Source organism: Mustelus asterias, chromosome 19 (assembly GCF_964213995.1).
Source record: "Mustelus asterias chromosome 19, sMusAst1.hap1.1, whole genome shotgun sequence".
In the NCBI taxonomy this organism is placed as follows: Eukaryota; Metazoa; Chordata; class Chondrichthyes; order Carcharhiniformes; family Triakidae; genus Mustelus; species Mustelus asterias.
In genome coordinates, this window is record NC_135819.1 from 30,448,228 (window position 1) to 30,465,976 (window position 17,749).

At 47.4% G+C, this 17,749-nt stretch overlaps 1 protein-coding gene across 2 annotated transcripts in view; it reads right to left on the reverse strand.

The window, feature by feature from the left end:
• plekhg7 (pleckstrin homology domain containing, family G (with RhoGef domain) member 7) overlaps positions 1–17,749 on the reverse strand; it is an 83,846-nt gene that overhangs the window by 21,316 nt on the left and 44,781 nt on the right. For both annotated transcript variants that reach the window (XM_078235253.1, XM_078235252.1), the window contains exons 4-10: positions 16,957–17,090; positions 16,725–16,765; positions 14,819–14,914; positions 12,209–12,358; positions 10,272–10,367; positions 1,999–2,082; positions 369–479 (exon numbers count right to left, since the gene is read on the reverse strand). In XM_078235253.1, coding sequence (XP_078091379.1) covers positions 369–479; positions 1,999–2,082; positions 10,272–10,367; positions 12,209–12,358; positions 14,819–14,914; positions 16,725–16,765; positions 16,957–17,090 — 712 coding nt within the window. The remainder of the gene's footprint in view (positions 1–368; positions 480–1,998; positions 2,083–10,271; positions 10,368–12,208; positions 12,359–14,818; positions 14,915–16,724; positions 16,766–16,956; positions 17,091–17,749) is intronic.

Here is a 17,749-nt window from a genome sequence, read left to right on the forward strand (position 1 = left end):
TATTTGGTAGCAAACGCCACTAGCTTTCGGAGCGCTGCTCCTTCAGGAGGAGTTTGCTACCAAATAAACCTGTTGGACTTTAACCTGGTGTTGTTAGACTCCTTACTGTGTTTACCCCAGTCCAACGCCGGCATCTCCACATCATCACTAATGTCCTTCAGGGAAGGAAATCTGCTGTCCTTACCCGGTCTGGCCTCCATGTGACTCCAGAGCCACAGCAATGTGGCTGACTCTCAAATAGCCTAGCAAGCCACTCATTTCAACAGCGATTAGGGATGGGCAATAAATGCTAGCATTGCTGGCGCCACCTACATGCTGTGAAAGAATAAAGCACGAAAACAAGTAGAGAATCGGAATAGCAATCATACTTTGAGAAAGATGCCAAAGTCCTCCCTTGTCTTCAGGTTATTGAGGTAGAGATTAGCTGAAGAATAATTCAGGCAATACTCCTGGTGACAGCAGCACACCCTCTCCTGAAACTGATGGAAAACATTTTTGTATCAGGGAAAAAAAAACATTTTCATCGCAAGAAGACAGTAAATCTAAAAATATGAAAGCAATGATCAAATCAAAATGAAAAACAACATGAGGTTCTGTGTAGCAGGTCTGGTGATGTTACTGAAGGGGAGTGGACTGTGTTGTATTGAATGGTGGAGCATGTTCAACAGGCTGTCTGGTCTACTCCTGAACCTATTTCTTAACTTTCTGCTTTTCTCACTGGTCAAATGTACAGCAAAGAGGTTGTGGAGCTGGAGGAACTTACAGAGATAGGGAGGAGTGCGGCCATGGAGGGTTCAAAAACAAGATTAAATGATATATCAAGTTTCACCTGCTCACATCTGTTCCAATCACAGAATCCCTACAACGCAGGAGGAGGCCGTTCGGCCCATCAAGTCTACACCGACCACAAACCCACCCAGGCCCGAACCCCATAACCCCATGCATCTGCCCTAACTAGTCCTCCTGACACTAAGGGACAATTTAGCATGGCCAATCCACCTAACCCGCACATCTTTGGAGTGTGGGAGGAAACCGGAGCACCCGGAGGAAACCCACACAGACACGGGGAGAACGTGCGAACTCCACACAGAGAGAGTGACCCAAGCCGGGAATTGAACCCAGGTCCCTGGTGCTGTGAGGCAGCAGTGCTAACCACTGTGCTACCGTGCCACTGTGCTGCCTGAGACATAGAGTTCTGTGAATTTTGCACAGTGATTCTCATGAACTCTCAAAAACAGACCAACTGCTTTTACAGCGATTAGACTCTTAACATATTTGCTCTGGCAACAAACCAGACTGGATGGGCTGAATGGCCACCTCTTGCTTCTGTAAGTTTCTGAGGTTTCAATAATTGCAACAGTAGAATGTAGGAGTATATTTGTCTGGAAGCCAGTTAATCCCGCTGCATCGTTCATAGAAATGTTGGATCCCCAGTGTCCAGGGCATTATTTATCCATCAACTGACATTGCCAGAACAGATTATCTGCTCATTTTCTAATTGTGGAGTCTTGCTGTGCACCCATTGATTAGCGCATGTCCTACTTTACAATAGTGACTACTTCATTGTAACTTCCAGGGAGAGTGTAAACTGGACTTCTACAGTGGTTAGTGGAAACGTAAATCTGGAGGGATGTAAAATGTGCGGTTGTTTTGGAATTGTCCGTTTGATTAGCATTGGCCAAGGCTAAACCGCAATAAACATGAGAGACGGAACAAGCTAGGTTTTATACCCAACCTGTCTCAGCTCAGCAGCATTGAGGGTGCTTTAACTGACGGCTTCAGCACAAGGGGTAACTAACCAGCCAGGGCTCATGCTGTCAATCCTCTGCAGCAACCTTTCATGGTGTAGGGAGCCAAGAGACACTCTGAGACCATGTGAACTCCAGGGCTCACTGAATAAGACGGAGTTAAAGGCTGTAACACGGCTATTGTTCAAGATTAATTTCTTCTGGTTTCAACATTAAAAATCCTGTATGGAAAATATTTAGTAACAAATACCTTTGACAACACAGCAATGAGTGATGGTAGCTTCCAAGAGTTCTGAATTGTATCCAGGAGACTAGTCAAGAAATCAAGGCTCACCTAATATGATCAAACAATGCACAGGATTACCACATTTGAAATGTGAGATACATAACACCTTGTACCACCTTGCCCAAATACAACTTGTGTTCCGTCCAAAATTTAAATTACACTTGAAATTTTTTGGAGTGTTGCTCAAAAAAGACCAAAAAGGCTAAAAAAAGTAAATTAACTCAGAACCAAACAGTGTCCAATGCTAGTTGTGATTCCACAATTGGACAACACTATCTAATACTCCTGAGTATGCCAAGTACACTCACAACCAATCAAAGATAGACAGTTGGGCTTGCAGTGTGGCTCACTTACGCTTGCTAGAAGCTACATATATTCATACACAGGGAGCTGTCCTGTGCAGACAAAAGGAACATGTCTAGGCATTGCGCCTATTTTGAATTAGACGAAAGATAGGGGACAATAGTTGCCTGGTGCACTCTCCTTGACGACACCTCAACCAGAGTTGATTTGTCAACCAATCAGCACTCTTTTCTCCTGCACGATAAATTGTTGAACACCTTGAAACTTGGAATTCCTGTCTCTGTCCTGAGGAGTGCAAACTTTGGCAGCATAAGGCGGCACACGGTAGCACAGTGGTTAGGGCTGCTGCCTCACAGCGCCAACAACCTGGGTTCGATTCCTGGCTTGGGTCACTGTCTGTGTGGAGTTTGCACATTTTCCCCGTGTCTGCGTGGATTTCCTCCGGGTGCTCCGGTTTCCTCCCACAGTCCAAAGATGCGTGGGTTAGGCAGATTGGCCATGCTAAATTGCTCCTTAGTGTTAGGGGAGTAGCAGGCTAAATATGTGGGGTAACGGGGATAGGGCCTGGGTGGGATTGTTGTCGGTGCAGGATCGATGGGCCGAATGGTCTCCTTTGCACTGTAGGGATTCAATGATTCATGTCTCTTATTTCAGAAAACTCAAGTTCTATATGACCAAGCTACTATTTTTGGGAGAGTGCGTCACCATAAGACTATAAGACATGGGAGCAGAATTAGGCCACTCGGCCCATCAAGTCTGCTCTGTCATTCAATCATGGCTGATATTTTTTCTCATCCTCATAACCCCTGATCCCCTTATCAATCAAGAACCTTTCTATCTCCGTCTTAAAGACACTCAATGACCTGGCCTCCACAGCCTTCTGCGGAAAAGAGTTCCACAGAGTCACCCCTCTCTGGTTGAAGAAATTCCTCCCCATCTCTGTTTTAAAGGATTGTCCCTTTAGCCTGAGGTTGTGCCCTCTGGTTCTAGTTTTTCCTACTAGTGGAAACATCCTCTCCATGTCCACTCTATCCAGGCCTCACAGTATCCTGTAAGTTTCAATAAGATCCCCCCTCATCCTTCTAAACTCCAATGAGTACTAACCCAGAGTCCTCAACCGTTCCTCATATGACAAGCTCTTCTTTCCAGGGATCATTCTTGTGAACCTCCTCTGGACCCTTTCCAAGGCCAACACGTCCTTCCTTAGATGGGGGGCCCAAAACTGCTCACAATACTCCAAATGGGGTCTGACCAGAGCCTTATACAGCCTCAGAAGTACATCCCTGCTTTTGTATTCTAGCCCTCTCAACATGAATGCTAACATTGCATTTGCCTTCCTAACTGCCGACTGAACCTGCACGTTAACCTGAAGAGAATCTTGAACAATGACTCCCAAGTCCCTTTGTGTTTCTGATTTCCTAAGCATTTCCCATTTAGAAAATAGTCTATGCCTCCATTCGTCCTTCCAAAGTGCATAACCTCACACTTTCCCACATTGTATTCCATCTGCTGCTTCTTTACCCATTCTCCGAACCTGTCCAAGTCCTTCTGCAGCCCCCCTGCTTCCTCAATACTACCCGTCCCTCTACATATCTTTGTATCATCTGCAAACTTAACAACAGTGCCTTCAGTTCCTTCCTCCAAATCATTAATGTATATTGTGAAAAGTTGTGGTCCCAGCACCGACCCCTGAGGCACACCACTAGTCACCGGCTGCCATCCTGAGAAAGACCCCTTTATCCCCACTCTCTGTCTCCTGCCAGTCAACCAATCCTCTATCCATGCCAGGATCTTACCATTAACACCATGGGCCCTTAACTGGTTTAACATCTCCTATGCGGCACCTTGTCAAATCTAAATAAATCACGTCCACTGGTTCTCCTTTATCTAACTTCCTTGTTACCTCCTCAAAGAACTCTAACAGATTTGTCAGACATGACCTCCCCCTGATGAAGCCGTGCTGACTCAGTCTCACTTTATCATGCAATTCCAAGTACTCCGCGATCTCATCTTTAATAATGGACTCTAAAATCTTGCCAATGACTGAAGTCAGGCTAACTGGCCTATAATTTCCCGTCTGCTGCCTCCCTCCCTTCTTAAACAGTGGTGTTACATTCGCTACTTTCCAGTCCTCTGGGACCCTCCCTGTCTCCAGTGATTCCTGAAAGATCACCACCAATGCCTCCACAATTTCCTCAGCTATCTCTTTTAGAACCCTGGGGTGTAGTCCATCTGGTCCAGGTGACTTATCCATGTTCAGACCTTTCAGTTTCCCCAGAACCTTCTCCTTAGTGATGACCACTACACTCACCTGTGCCCCCTGATTCTCCTGGAACTCTGGCATCCCACTGGTGTCTTCAACCATGAAGACTGATGCAAAGTAATTATTCAGTTCCTTTGCCATTGCTTTGTTTCCTATTATTACTTCTCCAGCCTCATTTTCCAGTGGTCCAATGGCTATTTTTGCCTCTCTCTTACCTTTTATATATTGAAAAAACTCTTCCTATCATCTTTTATATTACTACCTAGCTTACACTCATATTTCATCTTCTCCCCCCTTATTGCTCTTTTAGTTGTCCTCTGCTCACTTTTAAAGGCTTCCCAATCCTCTGGTTTCCCACTAATCCTTGCCACTTTGGATGCTTTTTCTTTTATGCTGTCCTTGACTTCCTTCATCAGCCATTGATGCCTCGTCCTCCCCTTAGCATGTTTCAGCACCATTAAGCAATGGTACCCGAGCAATCCCTGTACAATTTGCACCCAGTATCAATAAGATAAGGATCAGGATGTACCAAATGTACTTTATCACAGTGGGACAACTCAACAATAGCTCGCAACTTTAAAGTAGAACAAAAAACTTCACTAATGGCCTGCAGGGAAGGTAACCAGTTATCCTTACCTGGTGTGGACAATATTGATGACTCCAGTCCCACGCCAACACAGTTGACTTTACCTAGCAAGCTCAGATATTACAGTACACTTCCGCCACCGAGGGAACTAAGGATGGACAATACATTCGGCCTTGCCAGTGATGCCTACATCTCGAGAATGAATCTTTAAAAAGTCTCAAGGTATTTCAGAAAATTGAGGAAAGTGGATGTGAAATCAAACATGTGATCCAGAAGAGTGATCAAAGAGGTGGGCTTTAAGTAGCATGTTAAAAGAGGGAGGGTTAGAGGGGGTCAGGGTGGGCGAGGGAGGGTTGGAGGGGCGAGGGAGGGTTGGAGGGGGTCAGGGTGGGCGAGGGAGGGTTGGAGGGGCTCAGGGTGGGTGAGGGAGGGTTGGAGGGGCTCAGGGTGGGTAAGGGAGGGTTGGAGGGGCACAGGGTGGGCGAGGGAGGGTTGGAGGGGCTCAGGGTGGGTGAGGGAGGGTTGGAGGGGCTCAGGGTGGGCGTGGGAGGGTTGGAGGGACTCAGGGTGGGCGAGGGAAGGTTGGAGGGGCTCTGGGTGGGCGAGGGAGGGTTGGAGGGTCTCTGGGTGGGCGAGGGAGGGTTGGAGGGGCTCTGGGTGGGCGAGGGAAGGATGGGGGGCTCTGGGTGGGTGAGGGAAGGATGGGGGGCTCTGGGTGGGCGAGGGAGGGTTGGCGGGTCAGGTCTGGCAGAATGTGTGGAGAGAGAAAGAGTACTTTCGCAATCTTACCAATCAAGACAAGTTGGCTTTCTCTCTGGGTCTTTCGGCACTTTGTCACAAAATTTCAGATGGATGTGTTTCACCGTCGTCATGTTGAGGGGCGGGAACTAACCACACCGGCAAAGCCCGGCTGCACCGAGATCGGGGCCCCCAGTTGGAGGAAAAAAAATCCCTCCCCGTACCCCACCCGGAGGTCTCAGAGGCTCCGCCCTGCCAATCACCAGAGCCCTCATTTCCCCTCAGTGCATGGTGCCAGCCTGGCAGTGCCAAACTGCGCCAAAGAGCTGTGCTGGCGGCAGTGCCTGGCCATGTCTCTCTCCCCCAGGGGCTATACTCACCTTTACAACCCCGGGGGAAAATTTCACGACAGGTTCATGCCTGGGTGAACTAGCTGTAAACCGCACTGACATGATGTCATGTTGGCAAGGTTTGAAAATACGCCTCGGGTTCAGGATATGGCGAGGGGGGGTGGTTAATAAAATATAAATGTATTTAAATTAAAATTTGTAGCTGGTGGGGCACGGCAAAACTGGAGATCACAATCTCACCAGCAAAATTTGTGACTTAGAATCATTGAATCCCTACAGAGCAGAAGGAGGCCATTCTGCCCATCGAGCCTGTACCGACAACAATCCCACCCAGGCTCTATCCCCGTTTAACCTGTTTAACCTGCTAATCCCCTGACTCTAAGGTTTAATTCAGCGTGCCCAATCCACCTAATCAGCACGTCTTTCAGACTGTGGGAGGAAACTGGAGCACCTGGAGGAAACCCACGCAGACATGGGGAGAACATGCAAACTCCACACAGACAGTGACCCAAGCTGGGAATTGAACCCGGGTCCCTGGCGCTGTGAGACAGCAGCGCTAACCACTGTGCCACCATGCCGCCCACTTCCGGGTTACGCTGGATCTTTGGCCCCAACACGGATGGAGAGTGCGAGCTCAAGATTGCCCCCAATATTTCAGGTCCCTATGGCTGTTCATCGGAGCTGATAGGAAATGGATTGCTGACAGGTTGAGGGAAAGTACGTGACCTCATCACTGAATACAGATACTATGGCACTTACACATGGCAGCATTGTTCCTGAAACCTTGCGAGTCTTTCAGTATAAACTAAACTGAGTTTACACGTTGTGTGTCAGTTGACATCAAAGTATTGTGTGTCACACAATATCCACCAGCCCCTTGATTCCAAGATGAAGCTGATACAGTGAGGGTCCCCAGTTTAACTGGGATTACAATGAAACTTTGATAAAGGCTGATTTCACAGAATCATCATAGAATCCTTACAGTGCAGAAGGAAGCCATTCGGCCCATTGAGTCTGCACCGACCACAATCCCATCCAAGGCCTGTCCCCATAATCCCACGTATTTACCCTACTCATCCCTCTGGCACTAAGGGGCAATTTTAAAAGTTTTTGTATCACAAGTATCTCTTTTTCTAATTGGAGGTCGATCACCAGTGGTGTGCCCCAGGGATCTGTTCTGGGACCCTTGCTGTTTGTCATTTTCATAAATGACCTGGATGAGGAAGTGGAGGGATGGGTTGGTAAGTTTGCCGACGACACGAAGGTTGGTGGGGTTGTGGATAGTCTGGAGGGATGTCAGAAGTTACAGAGGGACATAGATAGGATGCAAGACTGGGCGAAGAAGTGGCAGATGGACTTCAACCCAGATAAATGCGTAGTGGTCCATTTTGGCAGGTCAAATGGGATGAAGGAGTACAATATAAAGGGAAAGACTCTTAGTACGGTAGAGGATCAGAAGGACCTTGGGGGTCCGGGTCCATAGGACTCTAAAATCGGCCCCGCAGGTGGAGGAGGTGGTTAAGAAGGCGTATGGTGTGCTGGCCTTTATCAATTGAGGGATTGAGTTTAGGAGTCCGGGGATAATGATGCAGCTATATAAGACCCTCGTCAGACCCCACTTGGAGTACTGTGCTCAGTTCTGGTCGCCTCATTACAGGAAGGATGTGGAAAAGATTGAAAGGGTGCAGAGGAGATTTACAAGGATGTTGCCTGGATTGAGTGGCATGCCTTATGAGGATAGGCTGAGGGAGCTCGGTCTTTTCTCCTTGGAGAGACGTAGGATGAGAGGAGACCTAATAGAGGTATATAAGATGTTGAGAGGCATAGATCAGGTGGACTCTCAGAGGCTTTTTCCCAGGGTGGAAATGGCTGCTATGAGAGGACACAGGTTTAAGGTGCGGCGGGGTAGGTACAGGGGAAATGTTAGGGGGAAGTTTTTCACACAGAGGTTGGTGGGCGAGTGGAATCGGCTGCCGTCAGTGGTGGTGGAGGCAAACTCAATAGGGTCTTTTAAGAGACTCCTGGATGAGTACATGGGACTTAATAAGATGGAGGGTTATAGGTAGGCCTAAAAGGTAGGGATATGTTCGGCACAACTTGTGGGGCCGAAGGGCCTGTTTTTGTGCTGTAGTTTTCTATGTTTCTAAGTAGGCTTACATTAACACTGCAATGAAGTTACTGTGAAAATCCCCTAGTCACCACACTCCAGCGCCTGTTTGATACACTGTGGCTGGAATTTTCCAGTCGTTCATGCCCTACCGCCCACCGCTGCAAGTGAGGATGAGAATTTGGTGCTCACCTCAGTGGGACCAGAGAATCCCACTAGCAGGAACAGCTGGATAATTCTGCCCCTAATGTCTTTTATGTATTTAGAGAAGAGTAAAGGTGGGATTTTCCTTCCCCTTCTTGGTGTGTTTCACTTACTGGCAGTGGGATCTTCTGGTCCCCCTCCTCATAGAATCCCTACAGTGCAGAAGGAGGCCATTTGGCCCATCAAGCCCACACTGACAACAATCCCACCCAGGGCCTATCCCTGTGACCCCACGTATTTACCCTCCTCGTCTCCCTGACTCTAAGGGACAATTTAGCATGGCCAATCCACCTAACCCGCACATCTTTGGAGTGTGGGAGGAAACCGGAGCACCCGGAGGAAATCCACACAGACACGGGGAGAATGTGCAAACTCCACACAGACAGTGACCCAAGGCTGGAATTGAACTTGGCTCCCTGGCGCTGTGAGGCAGCAGTGCTAAACACTGTGCCACTGTTATGCCCAATGTCACCAGGGTTTGCTGTTGAATGCACCCCTTGCTGTTGGGAAACCCTGGTGGGTATGCGCCGTCGGTGGGACCATAAATCCCACCGGGGTAAAGTGGCAACAAGATTTCAGCGCAAGTATATCACAAGAGGATCCACTCAGAAATATTTTTGTAGGTGGTAAGCTTTTGTCTCTTTCTTTAGAATACAAGAGCAGGGATGTATTTCTGAGGCTGTATAAGGCTCTGGTCAGACCCCATTTGGAGTATTGCGAGCAGTTTTGGGCTCCGTATCTAAGGAAGGATGTGCTGGCCTTGGAAAGTGTCCAGAGGAGGTTCACACGAATGATCCCTGGAAAGAAGAGCTTGTCGTATGAGGAACGGTTGAGGACTCTGGATTTGTACTCGTTGGAGCTTAGAACGACGAAAGGGGATCTTATTGAAACTTACAGTATACTGCGAGGCCTGGATAGAGTGGACGTGGAGAGGATATTTCCACTAGTAGGGAAAACTAGAAACCAGAGGGCACAACCTCAGGCTAAAGGGACAGTACTTTAAAACAGAGATGAAGAGGAATTTCTTCAGCCAGAGAGTGGTGACTCTGTGGAACTCTTTGCCGCAAGAGGGCTGTGGAGGCCAGATCATTGAGTGTCTTTAAGACAGAGATAGATAGGCTCTTGATTAATAAGGGGATCAGGGGTTATGGGGAAAAGGCAGGAGAATGGGGATGAGAAAAATATCAGCCACGATTGAATGGCGGAGCAGACTCGATGGGCTGAGTGGCCTCATTCTGCTCCTATGTCTTATGGTTTTAAAAGAATAAATGTCTGTCGGCTGGTAATTTTTGAACCTACTTTTTTTCTCTTTTGCATAGTTTCTGTTTATTGATTTGTTTACTGGGGGGGGTGGTGCGGGGGTGCTGATTAATTGTATCGTACTTTGTTTGTTCCTATCTCTTTTTCAATAAATCTTTCTTTAAACTTTGATAAATGCAAAGGAAAATTAAGGTGAAAATTAAGTTTCACAGCACAGACTGAAGCTATGAAATGTCACCTCAGTGTGGTAAGTATGATAAAGAAAGGAAAGGAAAGGTCACTACCACCAGTTTGAGGCCCAAGTGAAGTTGTAACCTCTGTTCCTCCTGTCCACCTGAGGTACACTGAGATCTACCTCTAAGTCGGAGGACATTGCCAGTGTGCGACTGGTGTAACACTGCTGCCCATTCCCCCAGCTCTACTCACCTTGGACAGTTCCTCAAGGTTCGCAAACAGTCTCCAAGAATCAATGTCCAGAAGCCACCCTCTGCACTGTAGATGTTTCAATGTGTTCAGGAAGACCTTGAAAACAGAAACAATAGTGAGAAACTTCCAAAGATCAGGGAGTCAAAGTCCACATTAACCGTGGTAACGTGACCCCTTCAAGGGGGTGATGCTTTCTAAGCCACGTGATCAGGCTGGACTCTAAAATAAAGTAAAATTTATTTATTAGTCACAAGTAGGCTTACATTAACACTGCAATGAAGTTACTGTGAAAATCCCCTAGTCGCCACACTCCAGCACCTGTTCGGGCAGACCAAGGCAGAATTTTAGCACAGCCAATGCACCTAATCTGTACATCTTTGGAGTGTGGGAAGAAACTAGAGCGCCTGGAGGAAACCCATGCAGACACGGGGAGCCACACAGACAGTGACCCAAGCCGGGAATTGAACCCGGGTCCCTGGCGCTGTGAGGCAGCAGTGCTGACCACTGTGCCACCGTGCCCTCCCAGAGAGGCTGCTGTGGAGATGCTGCGCGGAAAGCTGAGCCGATCAGGAGAAGAGCGTGTGTCCTGACTGGGGGAGGAACCTCAGTTGGAGCCAGGGTGGCGTAGAGAGTAGACATGTGTCACCGTCTCTATCACACCCTTGTTTGTACGTATATAAATATTGTTGTTAATAAATCAGTTGCAGCCACAACGAATCACATTCGGATTTATCTCATGCACTAATAAAATGGGCCTCCCTTTATACTTGTCTGTGGCCCCAGTGATGCATTACTGAGCCTGTAAGGTCCCACTCTGGGCCATCCCTGCTCCTCCTAATATGAAAATATGTCAGCTGAAACAATGTTTTGGAGCTATTGTGGAGTGAACAGCACAGCTGATCAGACTGCTCAATGGCAGGATCCCTTAACAGCACTGCCAGTGTCCGAATTACAACAGAGGGCATCAACCCCAGTGACCTGTGACTTTACACAGCCATTTGTATCAGTCACCAGTCAGCCAATCCCAGCATGAAGTTCCCACCGCTCCATTCATAACAAGCTCATTGAAATTGGGCTCACTCTGTCCAGATCTGAATGTAAAGAATGGAATGACTGTCCCACAGGGTAAATGGCAGCATGAGTCACTGGGGAGCTGGGGGAGGGGCCACGGGGTGCTGGGAGAGGGGCCACAGGGAGCGGCCATGGGGAGCTGGGGGAGGGGCCATGGGGAGCTGGGGGAGGGGCCTCAGGGAGCTGGGGGAGGGGCCTCAGGGAGCTGGGGGAGGGGCCTCGGGGAGGTGGTGACAGAACCAAAGGAAACAAAATGTCCACAGGAACTGTTAGTATTCTGAAGCTTTCAGAAGAAAAAACACCCTGCTGAGGAATCTGCGTTGATTGACTCCCAGCTGTAGAGAATATTCTAGATGTTCAGCAGCTCCACCACACATTGAATCTGTTCGCGATATCCTGATTTAGAACATAGAAAAAATACAGCACAAACAGGCCCTTCAGCCCACAAGTTGCGCCGGTCATGTCCCTACCTACCTAGGCTTATATATAGGCTTACCTATAACCCTCAATCCTATTAGGTCCCATGTACTCATCCAGGAGTCTCTTAAAAGACCCTATCGAGTTTGCCTCCACCACCACTGACGGCAGCCGATTCCACTCGCCCACCACCGTCTGTGTGAAAAACTTCCCCCGAACATTTCCCCTGTACCTACCCCGCCGCACCTTAAACCTGTGTCCTCTCGTAGCAGCCATATCCACCCTGGGAAAAAGCCTCTGAGAATCCACCCGATCTATACCTCTCAACATCTTGTACACCTCTATCAGGTCACCTCTCATCCTTCGTCTCTCCAAGGAGAAAAGACATTGTTTCACATTAACACCTTTAACAATTAAGACAGCAGTGCTGGGCACAGTTACAAACCCACCTTCTCCATCACCAATAACTTGTCACTGAGGTAGGTACATTCACTGGTGAAGATCTCCCACATGGCCTGCTGTAGCTTTTTATCTTTATGTTCAACCTTGGCCTCTGGGTTAAACTTCTGGATCTTCATCGCGTATGTCCAGCTTTTATCCTGACAGGATAGATGCATTATTATAGAAACAGATACTTTGAAAATCACCAGGGCTCTGATAGAGTAGAAACTCTTCCCACTGGCAGAGGGGACAAGGGCACAGATGGAAGGTAATTGGCCTTTTATCAGTTATTTATCAGCGAATGGTTGGGTCCAGAACACATGGCCTGAGAACAAAGAACAAAGAACAGTACAGCACAGGAAACAGGCCCTTCGGCCCTCCAAGCCTGTGCCGCTCCTTGGTCCAACTAGACCAATCGTTTGTATCCCTCCATTCCCAGGCAGCTCATGTGACTATCCAGGCAAGTCTTAAACGATGTCAGCGTGCCTGCCTCCACCACCTTACTTGGCAGCGCATTCCAGGCCCCCACCACCCTCTGTGTAAAAAACGTCCCTCTGATATCTGAGTTATACTTCGCCCCTCTCAGCTTGAGCCCATGACCCCTCGTGATCGTCACCTCCGACCTGGGAAAAAGCTTCCCACTGTTCACCCTATCTATACCCTTCATAATCTTGTATACCTCTATTAGATCTCCCCTCATTCTCCGTCTTTCCAAGGAGAACAACCCCAGTCTACCCAATCTCTCCTCATAGCTAAGACCCTCCATACCAGGCAACATCCTGGTAAACCTTCTCTGCACTCTCTCCAATGCCTCCACGTCCTTCTGGTAGTGCGGCGACCAGAACTGGACGCAGTACTCCAAATGTGGCCTAACCAGCGTTCTATACAGCTGCATCATCAGACTCCAGCTTTTATACTCTATACCCCGTCCTATAAAGGCAAGCATACCATATGCCTTCTTCACCACCTTCTCCACCTGTGTTGCCACCTTCAAGGATTTGTGGACTTGCACACCTAGGTCCCTCTGTGTTTCTATACTCCTGATGACTCTGCCATTTATTGTATAACTCCTCCCTACATTATTTCTTCCAAAATGCATCACTTCGCATTTATCCGGATTAAATTCCATCTGCCACCTCTCCGCCCAATTTTCCAGCCTATCTATATCCTGCTGTATTGCCCGACAATGCTCTTCGCTATCGGCAAGTCCAGCCATCTTCGTGTCATCCGCAAACTTGCTGATTACACCAGTTACACCTTCTTCCAAATCATTTATATATATATCACAAATAGCAGAGGTCCCAGTACAGAGCCCTGCGGAACACCACTGGTCACAGACCTCCAGCCGGAAAAAGACCCTTCGACCATTACCCTCTGTCTCCTATGGCCAAGCCAGTTCTCCACCCATCTAGCCACTTCTCCTTGTATCCCATGAGCCTTAACCTTCTTAACCAACCTGCCATGTGGGACTTTGTCAAATGCCTTACTAAAATCCATATAGACGAACATGGGGAAGGCAGATTCAATCGTGGTTTTCACATGAAAACTGGGTAATTACCCGAAGAGAGAATATTTGCAGGGAAACAGGGAAAAGACAGGCAAATGGGATTAGGTGAGCAGTTCTTGCAGAGAACCAGCGAGGGTACGATGGGCTGAATGGCCTCTTTCTGTACTGCAGCCAATGATTCCCAGATTTCTATACCAATAGGGTGTACGCATTGAGACAAAACAAATAACACAGACAGAGAAACATGAGCGGCATGGTGGCACGCACTGCTGCCTCAGTGCCAGGGACCCAGGTTCGATTCCCAGCTTGGATCACTAACTGTGTGGAGTTTGCATGTTCTCCCCGTGTCTGTGTGGGTTTCCACCGGGTGCTCCAGTTTCCTCCCACAGTCCAAAGATATGCTGGTTAGAGGGACTGGCCATGCTAAATTGCCCCTTAGTGTCCCAAGATGTGTTGGTTAAATAGATTAGCCATGATAAATGTGGTTACGTGGGGTGGGCTTCGGTAAAATACTCTGCAGACTTAATGGGCCAAATGGCCTCCTTCTGCACTGTCTACGATTGACTGACTCCTGAATATCAGAGGACCCATTTATGAGGGAAACTTTAGCTCTTTAACTGTGAAAGACCTCAACTGGAGTCGTGTTCAGTTCTGGGCACCACCCCTCAGGAATCATTGATAAAAGAATTCAACAGGATGGATGGGGAGACATTCTTTCCAGTGGGGGTAGAGTCTAGAAGTAGGTGGTAAAATCTTAAACATAGACTCAGCTATTTAGAAGCAAAATCAAAAAACATGTTTTTAACACAGAGTAATGAAAATCTAGAACCTTCTCTCAACAGTTGTACATGGAAGTGTGACTTTTAGGACTGAAGGGGTGTATGTTCGCTAAGTGATACATCGAGGGATAGGGTGGGTAAATGGAATGGTGGTACAGGTTATACTGTCTTTCTGTTCCTAAGAGGGGGAATTCACAGCAAATTACGTGAGTGAGGAAATACCCCAGAATCAGCAGCATTCCTTCAGGAGTCTGGATTCATGGCTGTGAGAGGTGTGTGTGAAGACAGGGCAGATAGCTCGTCAGTGCTAGTGATGAGTCAGAACAAAATACCTTGTACTGTCGGAAGCCAAAATCTGTGCAGTTCCCAATCTCAAGTGAGGACAGAAGGTTCTCCAGGTCCGACATCTGCTTTTGTTTCACTTTATTCTGAAACCAGAAATGTAGAACATGGAGTGTGTGGATTTAGTGTGATAAAATACTTCATTTGCACCTCTGTCAGACAGAATTCGGAAGAGTGTTGTCTGATTGCATAAGGATTTGGTTTTGGGAAAGTCAAGATCAATTTACCGTAATCCTTAAATATATCTCCAGCTGGCCAGGAGGTTCCCTGACCCCTTGGAGACTTGTGCGACCCATGTGTCTGGAGGCCTCCTCCCCCTCCTCACTCCCTATCCTTGTCAGAAACATCAGCTACACCAATCATAATTTGATGACAGTTGAAAAAGAACAATCCGGAAATTGTTTAATGGCCTCACATTTTCCGTATGTGCTATTTGTGCCCGTGTCCCTCTCCTGACTGTGTGCTCCTCCTTAAATTTTCACTCACAAGATGTGGGCATCTCAGGTGAGCCAGGCATTTATTACCCACCTTCTCGTTGCCTTGATGTCGGAGGGGATGATGATGGTGGGAGTGGCACTGGTGGGGGGTTTCTGGATTAACAGTCTAAACCATTGGAGTTTTCACTGGTCCTAAGATTACCTGATCCTAGGATTGTAATATTGTTCTGGTACCGGGAAGAGAGTGTTCAAATTTATCTTTAGTTCCAAACACAACTACATTGAGATAGAAAGACAGTAAATTGCAACTTCCACCCATCAACAGGATGGAACAGCAGGGAACGGCTCAGCCACCATCCCCCCCAATACAAGGAACACTTGGATTTAATCCCTACTCCAGCCCAGTTAGCTGACCTGTGCGGGGGGCAGGGGTCGCAGTGTGACAGTTGACCGTTACCCCATATGTTAGGGAACAGTAAACTGGTTCGACCTGGTTCGAATCACTATTGCTGCTCCACGCACATGTCAATGACTGCCCAGTGGAGAAACATGAGACAAAGAGGGCTGAACAAAAAACATCATTGATTATAACCAATAATTGATTATAACGTAATGGACAGATACAGGGGGCACGTACGGTGAGGTCCAAGGAGCCTCTGATACCAGTTACTGAAGGAAAGAACCCAGGGGAGAGAAATGAACAAAAATCTGCTTAATTGGAAAGTTGGGCTTGTTCCTACAGGAGGATACTTGTTAATTATATATAAATAATTAACATGTTAAATGGTTAATTTAATAGTTAAATAGTTCTTCTGTTAAATGGGGTATTTCACATCTGTGCTTATTGTACGAAAGAAACTGTATCTTAGTCATTGGTGTTACTGACACGTGACTGCGCAGCGGTTAGCACTGCTGCCTCACAGCGTCAGTGACCCAGGTCACTGTCTGTGTGGAGTTTGCACGTTGTTCCTGTGTCTGCGTGGATTTCTTCCGGGTGCTCCGATTTCTTCCCACAGTCCGAAAGATGTGCTGGTTAGGTGCGTTGGCCATGCTAAATTCTCCCTCAGTGTACCCGAACAGGCACCAGGGTGTGCCGACTAAGGGATTTTCACAGTAACTTCATTGCAATGTTAATGTAAGCCTACTTGTGAAATAAATAAGCTTGAAACTTTAAACTTAATATCACCAGAGGTACAGCGCTTTAGGATTAAGCTTCAGATTAGACAAGTTTGTACCTGCTAAATTTATCTGGGTTTGTGAGAATCACTGAAACAGAACCTCCCCAATCTCACGTACAAGGAAGTGACTGAGGCACAACTCACTGCTATCTTGGGAAGTGTTTGACACAAGTTGCCCAATGTACATGAACTATTTGTTCAATCTGTAACAGATTCCACCTACAAAACCTGAGGGAGTGCCAGAACATTAAACAGTCTATTAAAACATTACACAGCATTACCATTCCTCGTTTGGTGAACGGCCACTTTGACTTCTTGGATTCTGAAAGGGAAAGTTGGGACGGCTTTAGAATGTTTCCATCCTCTCCGGCAGATCACACTTGCTTCTTCAAATTACCCAACGCACAGCCCACTGAGTACCCACAAGACCAAGCTTCTGAAATACGAGTTAACAACAAAGCAAGCAGGCTCTGGACAATCCTATCTGACTTGTATACAGGTCAGTGGGCTTACCCGTACTGAGGGTGGGTGTTGACACTGTACGGTAAAGGTGCTCTGCGCCATTAGAAATTAATAAATCCCCAGGAAATATCTCCAGCCCAGGTAAACAAACAACCAAAGAACTGCGCCGACGGTGGGACAAACACCTGCAACAGAGAGAGGGACAAACATAACAAGAGGACAATTTTTAATGGGTTTATTTAAACACGACTGGATTAAGGGATCTTACATGGAGCAAGAGTAATTAACACCCATCACCTTTAGAATCCATAGATTCCCTACAGGGCAGAAGGAAGCCATTTGGCCAATCGGGTCTGCAGTGACTCTCCAAAAGAGCATCCTGCCCCGGCCCATTCCCCACCCTATCCCTGTAACCCCATGCATTTACCCTTCTAATCCCCCTAACCTACGCATCTTTGGGACACTCGGGTGCAATTTAGCACGGCCAATCCACCTAACCTGCACATCTTTGGATTGTGGGAGGAAACCGAGCTCCCGGAGGAAACCCACGCACACATCACCCCCGAGAGACAGAGAGAGAGAGAGACCAGCAGAAGCTAGTCCTGATACAGACTTGATCCAAACCTTGCCAGGACTGAACTGAACTGAACAAATAACTGTTCACTACAGTATATGAATTCTTATCAGTGTTATTGAAATTGCTGGTACAAACTGTGTCCCTAACTTTCAAAAACAATTGGCAGCTGTGGCAGTGAAAAACTTCTGCTTGGGTTTATGAGAAAGCTTTGCTTGCAAGATTACTTTCAAAAAAATGCTGTCAACTTTCCAAGTTAATCCCAGAATG